A 12,695-nucleotide genomic window follows, 5' to 3' on the forward strand; every position below is an offset into this window, starting at 1 on the left:
TCGAAATTGAGTTATTGTCGCCAGGTTGTCCTTTGTCACATATTTTACCCTAATATAATGTTCTATAGTCATCGACATTTGGAAATTTTTTAAAAAAAATTCTGAAAAAGTTTCATCTGAATCAAATACATGGAGATGCACAACTTTAAACGGGAATTTCTCATTTTGAACTCAGCTGCAGATACCACTTTTGTGCTTAGCACGGCAGTTGGTCTTTACTTATTAATATTGTAGAAACTTGACAAAGAATGCGAGACTATCCTTAAGCCTGGAGCACTTAAAGTATGTGAACAACATGGGAATTATTTTGTGTTTAATTTTGAGCAAGGTTAAATATTTTATAAAGATATTAATTATTTTATGAACCACCTGTTTCAGAACATAATTCAAAAACGGCATTAAAAACAAAACCAATGAATTATGAGTGCAACAAAAGGTGGATAATCATGTTAAATTAAACGTGTTTCCGAGCCAGTCCAATATCAGCAAGGTTATCGTACCACAGCGTCCATGCGAACAAGGTTATACGAGCGTTCTTTCCCCAAGCAATACTACATGACAATAGTTTTTAGAAATAAAAGATAAATAGAGTACTGAAACTCACCTTGACTGAAATCATCTGCTGCTGCCAATGCATGAAGAAGAAAAAGAGATAATAAACTTGATAAACATAGTTTAAGGCCACACCTACTGCACCCTTTGTGCATATTTGATGAAATAGATTTTGCACTTCTTCTGAAAGATTTTAGGAGCTTGGAAAGGTAGTAGGTGACCTGGAAAAAAATGAACGAATTAGTAGGTCATTATTAGATTTTGAAGATAAGCAAAATACATAAAATCAGATTTACTGTGGACAAGTTTAATCCTAATCTTCCGTTTATTTGTTGACATTTGATGATTTTTTCGATAACGCTAAATAGCGTACAATGCTCAAAAAAGTACAATTAGAGAAAAGAGGAGCACATTAGGGACAATTTAGGTTAAATGTGCAAATTTAATAAACACTGCCAACTAGTATGGAATTTCCAATCAAAAGTAATTTTACATTTTTTCAGCACCAAATGAATAGAAAACAATGAATCATTTTCAGTTTAAATTAATAAATAAATATATTGAATCTACATTCGCATTAACCCTGAAAGACAACTAAAGTATGACAATATAGCTAATATATATTTTACATTGGTGAAGAGAATTTTTACCAAACTTATTTGTCTATTACGCACTTTGAAATGAACTTTTTAACCACCTTCGCAGAAATTGGGCACAATTTGTGAAAAATTATTATTTTAAGAACCTTAACTCAACTGTGCTATAATACTAAGGTTTAGGCTATAAGTTCCGCTGTCATGAGGTATTGTGATTAAATTTCATCATTGCTCAATCTCTTAAATTAAAGGTGTTAAAAATTTGATCACAACTGCTACTTCTGTTAATTATTCTCCCATTTTTTCAAAAAATCTTTAGCTTAAAAAATAGATAAAAGGTGCTAAGAAAGTTTTACTAAAAGCAGTAATTTAGCAACCAAAGGTGTTCATTACCCAATAGTGCAGAATGACAAATTTCAAACACAAAAATAGCAAATAAAAGGTATTGTGGCTGCTTGGTACTATCATATTTTATTCTTAAATGATTTTTAGGTTTTGTTATAATATTTTCTATTCGGGCCAGCTTTATCCTTTGCCTTCACGATTGCAAAGTGTGAGAGGCGGTGGGACGTTTAAAAAAGAAATTTAAGTAAATAAAAGTTAGGAGTTTAGAGTAATATAGCATGATCTTTGCACTACTTTTGGAGGAATAAATAAAGAGTAATTCTTATCCGAAGCAAAAACAAGAGAAAAGCTTTATTTCGTGTAAATATGTCATTTAGTACAAAGATTGTAACAAGTTCGTTTCCAATGGCATTCAAAAATACTTTTTTGATTAGCCATCTAGCATATTGTAGTAGTCAGATAGATTCCTAGATATTGCTGGCTACTTTTTGAATTCTTAAAAATCCTAATTGAAAAAAAATGTATTATTCATACATGCTCTTCTCCATTTTCAAACTGATGCTCTTCCCTCTCTAAAAAGCACCTGCTCAACATCTCCCTATTGTTTAAGCCAGTAACGAATCTCAAAGGTAATTTGCTAAGACCGATTGCTACTTTTTTCCAATCAATATATTAACAGTCTTTCCGCTCGCTGAACCGTCCATTAATTTTCTTGTTATGTAGCACGCAAAGCGCTTTAATACGAAAAAAAAAAAAAAAAAACAACTATCAATGCTTTTCAAAGTAATACTTATGTATATTTGATGAGAAAAATTATACCAAAAATGATAGTTATCATTGAAATGACTTTATTAAATTTTAAATTCTCATTTAATAATGTGAATTATCATAAATACAATATTTTGATGAAAATAATATTTTTACATGGCCACAAAAGTTTAACTTTTAATATCAATGAAAAATATTATAATGAAGTTTAACTATTGGTTTTGTATAAAAAACAGGAACTGCTTGTTTAAAAAAGTAGAAAAAATATTGCTGAACTTCTAAATTAATAAGAAAATTCGTTTGAAGCCCCATTTTTCACCAATTTGCTCTCAATTTTTACAAATTTTTTACAGCACATCATTACTGAAGAAACTTCATTTTAAAATTCTTACATTTCATGTGCATGTTTTTAGCAATTTATTACACATAATTTACTGTCGCGTAGTTATGAGCTGAATGGGTACAAATAATGCTTTACACACTAAAACAGAAGCAAAGTCAGTCAATCGGACAGGTCGAAAATCCCACAAATAAGATGCAGGTTTAATTACAGTCAATAATGTATAGCTGTCATTTGTTGCAAAAAAAGCAGACCTGTCTACAACCAATGTTGCCGTTGACACCATTAAATAATAAGTCGCATCGTTTAATGTTCATCATAAAGATTTTCTTGATTATATTGTAATTAGACTTGATTTACTAACTGAGTTTCGTAACTGATAATCATAATTTTAATTTATAAAAGGGATGGAATGTGCATTGTTAATTACTTAACTCGCACTTCACATTTTTTTCGTAACCAGCTTAAGGTGTACATCTCATTGTGCAGATTATTTTTTCTTTCTTTTTTTTTAGGGGGGGGAGGGGGGTTACATAGTTTACAATTCAATGATCTTTATTCAGTACGGTACCCGCACGGTTTTGCCCGTAGTATAAAATTAAAAGGTCATTTGATTGACCTGTATATTTACAAATAATGGGATGATGAATTTCTCGCCAATTTGCTATGTTCATCTCCCATGTTATAATAATTTGCTCGCACACGTTATGATGATTTACTCGACCACGTTATGATAATTTGCTCGATAAAATTTCTTAAAATTGGGATGGAAAAAGAACAAAATCGAATTTTCGAAAAATCGCTTCGAGGTGTTCAACCCTATCCTACGAACTAATTTTGTGCCAAATTTCATTAAAATCGGCAGAAGGGTCTAAGCGCTAAGCGCGTAACAGACATCTAGACAGAGATTCAGAGAAACAAGAGATCCACACTTTCAGCTATATTATTATTAAAGAATAGTATTCACAAATACAAAATATTTCTTTATCATTTCAAACTGGGTTGCAAAATTAGGTTAGTCGGACAAAAAATAAATTAAAAAATGATCAAGAGAAATCAATTAAGGTTTTACATTTATACTATTATTCAAATACGAAAGGCAAATAAAACAATGGCTCCAATTCAAATATGAATTTAAAAAAAAAAAGATTTTTGGGTGTATCGATAAATGTTAATTAAAAGCATATTTATTTGATGTTACTAGCAGTAACTTAACAATAAAAATAAAATGAATGATTTCAAAAGGAGGTGGTCCCAGTGTGTCTTTTCTCTATTTATAGCATTTTAACGATATAAAGGTAAATCTACGATACAAAAGCATGTAACAAATGCCCAGAACAACGTAGTATATATAAGCTCTATACATGAAAAAAAGACATGTTGGCTAAATGAATTAGAAATTATTAAAACGTTAATTTTGATGTTTGAAACGTTTCAAATGAGTTCTGGTTCATATCGCTAAACTATGACAAACATGTTTCAAAAAAAAAAAGTAGCTCAACATTATTTAATTTTTTTTTCGCATTTTTTCATAACACAAATCACAACTACTTCAACGAGAAAATATGCAATACGATGAGTGACACTTAACGAGAAGATATCACTTTATTGGTTACGCTGCATTATACACAGTTCTCATAACAGATTTTTTTTTCAAGTTTTCAGATAAATTTAGATTTTATTCAGAAATGCTTTTCGCGCGTTATCTTGTTGATAACTTTCAATCGGTTTGACTCACTAAAAAGGATTTTGAATTTTCCTTTTTGCCTTACTGATTATTTAAATTATTTTTCAAATTAATTTGCTACACCAAAACATGGTGCCAATTTGATGGCTGCATAGGAGTAGTGCTTGATTTTTTACATTTTGGAGCAAAATAAGTAAGTAAGTATCAAAATAGTAGAAAAATAAGAACCCTACAAATAGAAAAAGTGATTAGAACAAGATACCATCAAAGATTTTAGAGTTCAGCAGCAAGTTTTGTACATTCTTATAAAACAATATTTTTATTTATATTTTCAGAATTTGAATGCAAAACTGTAAATGAGACAAACATTTACCAATGAGTAATAAAACTTTTTGTTTTTTAGTCAGCCACTTTTCTTTTCTTCATACACGGCCCTCAATCCCACTTGGAAAAATATTATTATATTATTGCAGTAAATTATGAGCGATACCAGTCGCAGCATACTGCTCTAATCCATTCACTCAGAAGTGAGAGAAAAAGTATTTTTTAAAAAGAAAAATTAGATTAAGAAGTAACTTGTTGCCTATTCAACGTTTTTACTGTATTACGTGAGATATATCGCATGCAATGTATTTTCATTACAATACTGTTCGGAAAAGATTTGGATTTGTTTTCAGCAGAAGAATGTTTTTGTTTCATTTTCTTTGAATTCGATACATATGTCACAGTTTTACGTGTAGGAGCAATGACCTGATTACTAGTTATTATTGGATTATTTTGTGAGAGATCTTTCAATAATAATCCAGCACAAGCTGGAGAAAAATAATTGTATTGTTAAAAATCGTCTGATTGGTAGAGAAAAATTACAATTATACATAAATGCTTGAGAATGTATTTTGCTTCAGTTTACACAATAGAGCAAAACAATGAAATTTTCATCTATGTAAAAAGCAGAAATGAAGGTATTGTTCCTGAAAGTTATGATAGATGAATTTTTCGTTTACTAATGTGAAAAATACCGTCAAACTTTTCGGTGTTTGAAAAATTATGTATGATTAATCATAGAGGAGACAGATTTTTTTTTTAATTTTCCATTTTCAAGAAAAATAAGTCTGTATCTAATAGTGCGATAAATTTAAATTATTTGCATTAATAACACAGTTTTGGAAAAATAATTTAAATATTTGAATTCGAAAATGACAAATGATAGTACTTGTCTTGCAATAAGTCCCCAAATTTCCTTTTTGAAATGTGATATACAAGTTCAATCATTTTGACTATTGAATCACTACATTACGACATTTAAATTAGAATAATTTCGTACGAAAAATGCTTAATTACAGCACTCTTTTATTAAAACTGAATTACATGTAAATATTGGCAATTAAATGCCGACATTTTTACAATTTAAGCAATTATTAAAATATCTTATTGGAGAACTATGGACTATATAATTAGAACTGACAGACATTAAAAACTTTCATGTTCCTTTCAAACGAAAAAAAGACTAAAACTTTTTTTTTTAGAAACATTCCACATTTAGCAAAAAGTGACAGCAAAATAATAAGATAATAATCGTATTAATTAATATTTATTTACTTATTATTTATTGTTATTTTTAAATTATATAGTCAGGTTCGTAAAAAGACCTTTGTTCTTGGACGAGCTCATTTTTGGTTCGGTTGAAAAAGGAGAGATTCTTAGATTCGCACAACGTCATCAATCTTTATCGTTAGCTCCTCTTCCATATTATCAAATGGATTATCATTACTATTATCATTGCAATTAATTTTATTATAATTATTACTATTATATTACTGTTAATATTATTATTGTCATTCGTATTCATTTTATTTATTTGTTAATGTTATCATTATTAATATTGTTATTACCCTTTAAGCGCACACTTATAAAAGTAATTCTTTAAAAAATCCATACGCTCTTCAAAAAGCCCATTGTTATTGTGTAAATGTGCACGGAAATATGCTCCAAGTGCATCTGGAAGAAAAATGCATGATTAATTCTGTACCTTAGAGCCAGAAGGAAGTCCAAAAATTGCGATTTTCTGTTCATTAGTTCATTGTATGTAGAAGCTTATTCCGCATCGAGTCATGTGAACGTAATTATTTAAAAAAATATCTTTCTCAATTTTTTACCAGGGTTAAAAGATCGCTCATTCCATCCTTTAAATGCGCTAGAAAAGTTTTTTTTCTACACCCTTGTGACTTACGATCCTCTGGCTCTGAGGTACAGAATTAATATAATGGAAGTTGCTTCTCTTGAGTTTAAAAAATGCAACAGAAATACAATTCCGCTCATGTCATATCTAACTCAAATAATGGCTTCTTTACTAATAATAAAGCTGAAAGTCTCTCTGTCTGGATGTCAAGAGGATGTCTGGATGTCCGAAGGATGTCTGGATCTCTGTGACGCGCATAGCGCCTAGACCGTTCGGCCGATTTTCATGAAATTTCGCCAAAGTTAGTTTGTAGCATGGGGGTGTGCACCTCGAAGCGATTTTTCGAAAATTCAATGTGGTTCTTTTTCTATTCTAATTTTAAGAACAAAACTATCATAAAATGGACGAGTAAATTACGAAATTATCATAACGTGGAACCGTAACATGGGCACAAGCCAATTGGCGAGATACGAAATTATCATAACGTGGAACTGTAACATGGGTACAAGCCAATTGGCGAGAAAATTCACCATACATTATTTGTAAATATACAGACGAACCAAAAGACCTTTTAATTTTTCTATTACGGGCAAAGCCGTGCGGGTACCACTAGTTAAAAATTAAAATGAGGCAGTAAGAAGCAAAGAGAAGTAAGTGGATATTTTATAGTTTTGAGTAAAATACGTTTAAAGATAACTTCTCAGGTAGGCTTCCATTGATTTTTTTTTTTTCTAAATCATGCTGTACAGTAGCACCTTCCAGTGCAACTAGTACTATATTTTGCCCCAATACAGAGGAGAAGTTTACCTACCGTTTGTATGGTTTATCTCCAAATTTTTAATTTTGAAGCTTTCATCCCTTTGCTTTTCATTGCCTCACATGTCCTTGAAAAACAAATGGCTACTATTTCGCTTCTTTGATTTTTGCTGCAGAACATGATATATGCGTTTACTTAGTGCTTTCTCTGCAATTTTAAAGATTATTGCAATTACGTATTTCAATATGTATACGCTGCAAACAAAATAATTTTAAAGAAAAAGGTTGAATGTTATAAGAGAGAATAAGACCGTTTTTCATAAAATCGGTAATTTCCTCATAAAACAAAAATGTTTCAGCCTTAATGAAATCACGATTTTGCTACATTGTAGCATGGAAATTTCCGACATTAAATAACCTTGATGTTATTGCGCATAAAACAATGAAATATTACAAATTAAAAAAAAAAAGTTTTATGCAATCAGGAAAATTACAACAAAAAATGGAGCTATTGGACTCACAAACGTTAAAATGTTCTACTTTACAGCGTCAGCTGTTTTAATTACATCGAAACTTCTACAGCTGCACAAGTAATTAAATTAGTATCATTTAGTGCCTTCTCAACTATACAGCTTATATTACAATCATTTTTTTAAAACAACTTTGTTAAATTAAAGCAGTTATTTGACAAAAATTAGAAGAAAAAAAAAACCTTTATCTGATCAGTAAACATCACTTTAAGAAGTAGTTATGAAATAGATAAAATGTCGGATGCATGCTGAATTCTTCTTTCATAGCAAATTTTTCATTAAATAATTAACTATTTTCTCTTTTTCTAAGTATGAAATTCCTCCAAAACCAAACAAACCTGATTTCCCACACAAATCTGACGTATAAATATAGAGCAATATCTACTATGAAAACACCAATGACAGCAAGTATGGTATTAAATCAATTTGGTATTTCTCGAAATCCTAACTTATGGCTATGTAAAAGAAAATTTTAATTTTTATCTCTAACTTAAAATATTTTTTTAAAGAAAAAAATCTCATTAAATCGCAATGAATTGTTTCAAAAATATATTAACGACAGTGTGTTTAAATGATCTTATTAGACAAAATCAACTGTGAGAAGCAATAAGCAACCTATCATACGGTGTCCATTTTTATTCTCAAACACCAATTTTAAATGATTAATTAGCAGAAACAACGTGTTTTCATGTTTCTTTGCATATGTCCATCTTGCTACTTGATTGTACGCGAAATTTCTTCTTTTCGAATTGCAGAGACTGAACTTGTCACAAAATAACAAGTTAAGAAAGTACACAAATAAAAAGGTACGGAAAAAGAAAGAACTTAACTAATTCGTCCTTACTCTCAACAGCTTATTGTTATTACTCAGAAAAAGCGCTAGCAGAACCGAAATAATCCTCGTTCGAAATAACGCTGTTGGCGCTATCTCTACAAACCGTACACAAAATAATTGGCTCAGAAAGAAAAAAAAAATTCTACCGTAATGGTAGATTTATTTCAAACTAACTTTTTTTCACCTGTTCCTTCAGTTACGATCGCCTTCCCTTCTTGTTTGGCTTGAAGCTTAGCGTAAGTTTTTTCTTTATGTTTTACTGGTCGCATTTTTGTTGGCGATAATATTTCCTGGAATAAGTTGGAGTCACGAAGAAGTATATCACAGAAAGAATTCGGTAGAGCAGATGAACGATACAGTTAATAGAGGTGATAAGATGGGATATTCGATTTCGAAAAAAACCGTTATTGCACTTCTGTATTTGTAAAATGTGGAAAAAATGAGCTTCCACACTTCATCTATTTTATGCATTATTTTTATCGTTTCCTATATCACATCATGCATTGAGATTGCTTTATCATTTTATGATATTATATTCGATTCAAAAATTATTGAGATTTACTGACACGGTTGCATTTGCTTAGAAGTATGAAGAGTGTTATACTGTACGTCCGTATGATCAAAATAAATAAACAAATATTTTTTTAATTACATATGCGCCTGTGTATAAGGTGCACACATTCCATGGAATGTAACTAAATGTAAATTGCATATATCAAGACATTAATCACACGAGGGTATTTTAACTGCAAAAGTGTTAGAAACTTTGCACAGATTTAACTGTATGGGCTACATGAAAAGTTGTCCAATTCGCTGAAACTGTAGGAGCTACGTAAAAAATTAAAAAATAAGTAAAAATAATAAAGAGGGCCAGTTTTTCATTTTTTCAATCGCCGACTTTCATTTTTTTAATTTCTGCACTGCGATCATTTTCTCAATTAGATTATAAATTTCAAAATTAATATTCCAAGCTTACAAGTGAGCTCAGAGAATAACTTAAAATATTAGTGCTACTAAAGCATAGTGCAATTACTAAAAACGATATTATATGTAAAAAATATTTCCCGGGAGAAAGATCAACTTAATAAGTTACAGTGTTACTAAAACATAGTGCAGTAATTGAAAACGGTACTACATATTAAAAAAAAAATATTTTCCTGGAGAAAGATAAACTAATTAATTTTTATTCTCAAGTGTACTTATGTGCCCCTCTTCTGATTCTAATACCTATGTTCTTATATTAGACTTAAACCAATTTTCGCAAATCAGTCTTCATACACCCCCTCCCATAAATCGGGGTCGTGTCAGTAAATGTATGTGTATGTTATTATCCATATATGCGTATAAACACACGCAAACATAAATAGACAAAAGTTGGTTAAATAAAATACTCTCACGTAATTGTGCAATTGATTAAATATTATTTGCCATTAAGAGTGATAACAATAGTACAACGCCTTTGTGCAGAGACGAGGGCAACTGGTACACAGAGATGAAAAATCTGAAATAAACAATTTCTTTTCATTACACGAAATGGGTCAAAAGCATGACTTTGAAAAAGAAAAAGCTGGTAGCTGAACAGGTTGCAGTAGTATTTCTTTTACCTTAACAAGTGGAAAGAAAAGAAAAATCTTAGATGATAAATCTTGAAGTCGAAGAAGGCGCGGTTCTTCATTATAGTCGGAAATAAATATGCAGGTGTAAGCGCAAGGCTTGAGGTCAATTATCGCCTCCACTATCAGGAGTGACCTATTTCAAATGCATATATATTTTTATGTTTTATGTTTTCATTCGCCGTTTCTCATAAAAGTTATTACTTCGTGATTGCCGCAAATCTACTCCATTATTCAAGCGCATATTTAACTTTTTCTGAAGGACGATAGAAGAGTTTCTAGCTAAAGTTTCAACAGAAGTTATAAAGTAATTGCTGAAAATTCGATAGCTTCAGATTTGGGGAGTATGGAGAGAAAATTACTTTTTAGCTTAAATGAAAATTTTCCAGATAGAAGAAATGAAGCGGTACTATACTAAAACATGCTCAAATAACAATGGAGCTGAACGCATTTTGTTCCCATCCGGTTGATCAGAAATTTTTAACTTGTTTTTTGAGGAACCCTAGGGTTCCATCACTCTTTGACAGGGGTTCCGAAAGTGTTCACTAGTTACCTAATTAAATTGCCAACTTTTAGCAAAATTTTAACTTTTACAAATGATCGAGTTCTTAAAGGCGGATTTTTTTTTTTTTTTTTTTTTTGGAAAAAAAATATAAATTCATATATTAGGGTCTAAACTATAATCTCAATTTTCGCAAAAGTCACATGTATTAAATGATTTAATCTCTCTCTTCAAACGAGTGGGGAACTGAATCTTTTGGAAGCGTTTTATGTAAGGGAATGTAGGGCAAAGTGAAACAGTTTGGTTAACTTACTTCTTTGAAAATGAACAAACTAAAAATTTGTTCTGAAAATTACGGTACATAAAGAAAAAACAATATATTTTGCCATAAAACTTGCATTGAAACATTATCTTTTATTTTTGACAGTAGTTTGTACCTCCAAAAAGGTGGAAATTTTTCGCACCCCCCCCCCCCCCCACACACACGTGCTTTTACTTTGCTCCACATTCCCCTGCATGAAAATCTTAACATTTGTAACGAGTCTTTTGTAGTTCCTAATATTTTTCCGATACTACTACATGAGTTCGAACATCTCTAAGGTCATCCAGTGCTCAGCAAATGCTGAAACCAGATTCGTTTTGGAGCCGTCTCTCAAGTATTTAAACTGTCACCCTTGTAAGTGTCAGTTGTGTCAAGAATAATTCAGTAATCCTTGCAGTTTTCCATTTCTCAGCTAGGCACTGACAACGGGGGCGATAGTCCTCGAAACCGGTTTGCCTACTTTAACGTTTATATTTGCGCCTTTTGACGTTGTAATTAATTTAATATTTTCAGCACAAAGTACCTGTAATCACTAAAGCTCTTTATATCTTTAATATCACTAAAGCAAGTACCACAAAGTGTAAAGCATGCTTGAGTGTTTTCTGCGAAAACTATGTTTTAATTAAATACTTTGTGAGCTTCCTAGAGTACATCAAATTTTACGATTCTAAGCATCAAGTTTTACGAAAACTACGTTGCTACAACTCAAAATTTTTTTACACAAAATTTCAAAAATCTAGTTGTAAGATGCTTAGTATGTACTTAGTTGCATAAATCTAATTTGTCATTGAAATTTTCGGATGGATTATTGACTACAGAAATCTTATTGTGTAAAAAAGAAATATTGAAAATCTGATTAAAATAAAAGGCTTAGAACGAACTGTATTCGTAAAATCTTAATGCAGTCGTACCATTTAATTTGAAAGTAGAAACCAATATGCGTATTCAATTTATTTGTTACGAATTCAAACATTCCTTTGAATGATAATTAAAAACATAGAATTTCACATAATATTTTAAAAATACATTAGGGATATTTCTAACATTATATTTGAAAAAAAAAGAAAAGAAAAGAAAGAAAAAAATTAAAAATATTAATATTTTTTTCTACTCCTCGAACAACTTTTCCTTCTATTTTTCTCTCATTTTAAGTGAAGAATAGCATTCAATAAAAAATAAATTCAAAGCTATAAAAATCATTGTCGTACCTTGAAAACCACACTTTCCTTACCATAAAAACGACATTCCTAAACTAAGGTCTCCATTATATTCTACATTCAAGGGATCATTGTGTCCTGTCTAAAGAGGGATTTTTTAGTGCCCATGAAACGTTGACTTCAGAGACAGATGACGCTGAAAAAATTTCAGTGTCGTTCCCACGTCCCCCCTGACTCACAACGAACAATGATCAAAAGCAGACTGGAACCCATAAGACATTCCAGTTAAAGAGTATGCTAATACTTCCCATATTTCCCGCACCACTTATCAAGATCATCAAGCATTGTGTTAGAGCAGAGCTTGTAACTCACTTATAACGCAAGTGATCTACTTCTCAATTGATAATGACGAAAATAGCTTATAATCAAAGGTCATTTAATGTAACAAGTGAATAATGGTTTTCCTTTGACAAAATATATTTAGAATAAAGCTAGTGCTACTATGTGAAAGCA

At 30.7% G+C, this 12,695-nt stretch overlaps 1 protein-coding gene across 2 annotated transcripts in view; it reads right to left on the reverse strand.

Moving 5' to 3' along the window:
- Nucleotides 1–12,695, reverse strand: part of LOC129219361 (cadherin EGF LAG seven-pass G-type receptor 3-like) — a 238,112-nt gene that overhangs the window by 150,108 nt on the left and 75,309 nt on the right. For both annotated transcript variants that reach the window (XM_054853735.1, XM_054853736.1), the window contains exon 2: nucleotides 605–773. In XM_054853735.1, the coding sequence (XP_054709710.1) occupies nucleotides 605–707 (103 nt within the window). In that variant the 5' untranslated portion in view covers nucleotides 708–773. The remainder of the gene's footprint in view (nucleotides 1–604; nucleotides 774–12,695) is intronic.

The sequence above is a fragment of the Uloborus diversus genome, chromosome 3 (genome assembly GCF_026930045.1).
Source record: "Uloborus diversus isolate 005 chromosome 3, Udiv.v.3.1, whole genome shotgun sequence".
NCBI classification, from domain to species: Eukaryota; Metazoa; Arthropoda; class Arachnida; order Araneae; family Uloboridae; genus Uloborus; species Uloborus diversus.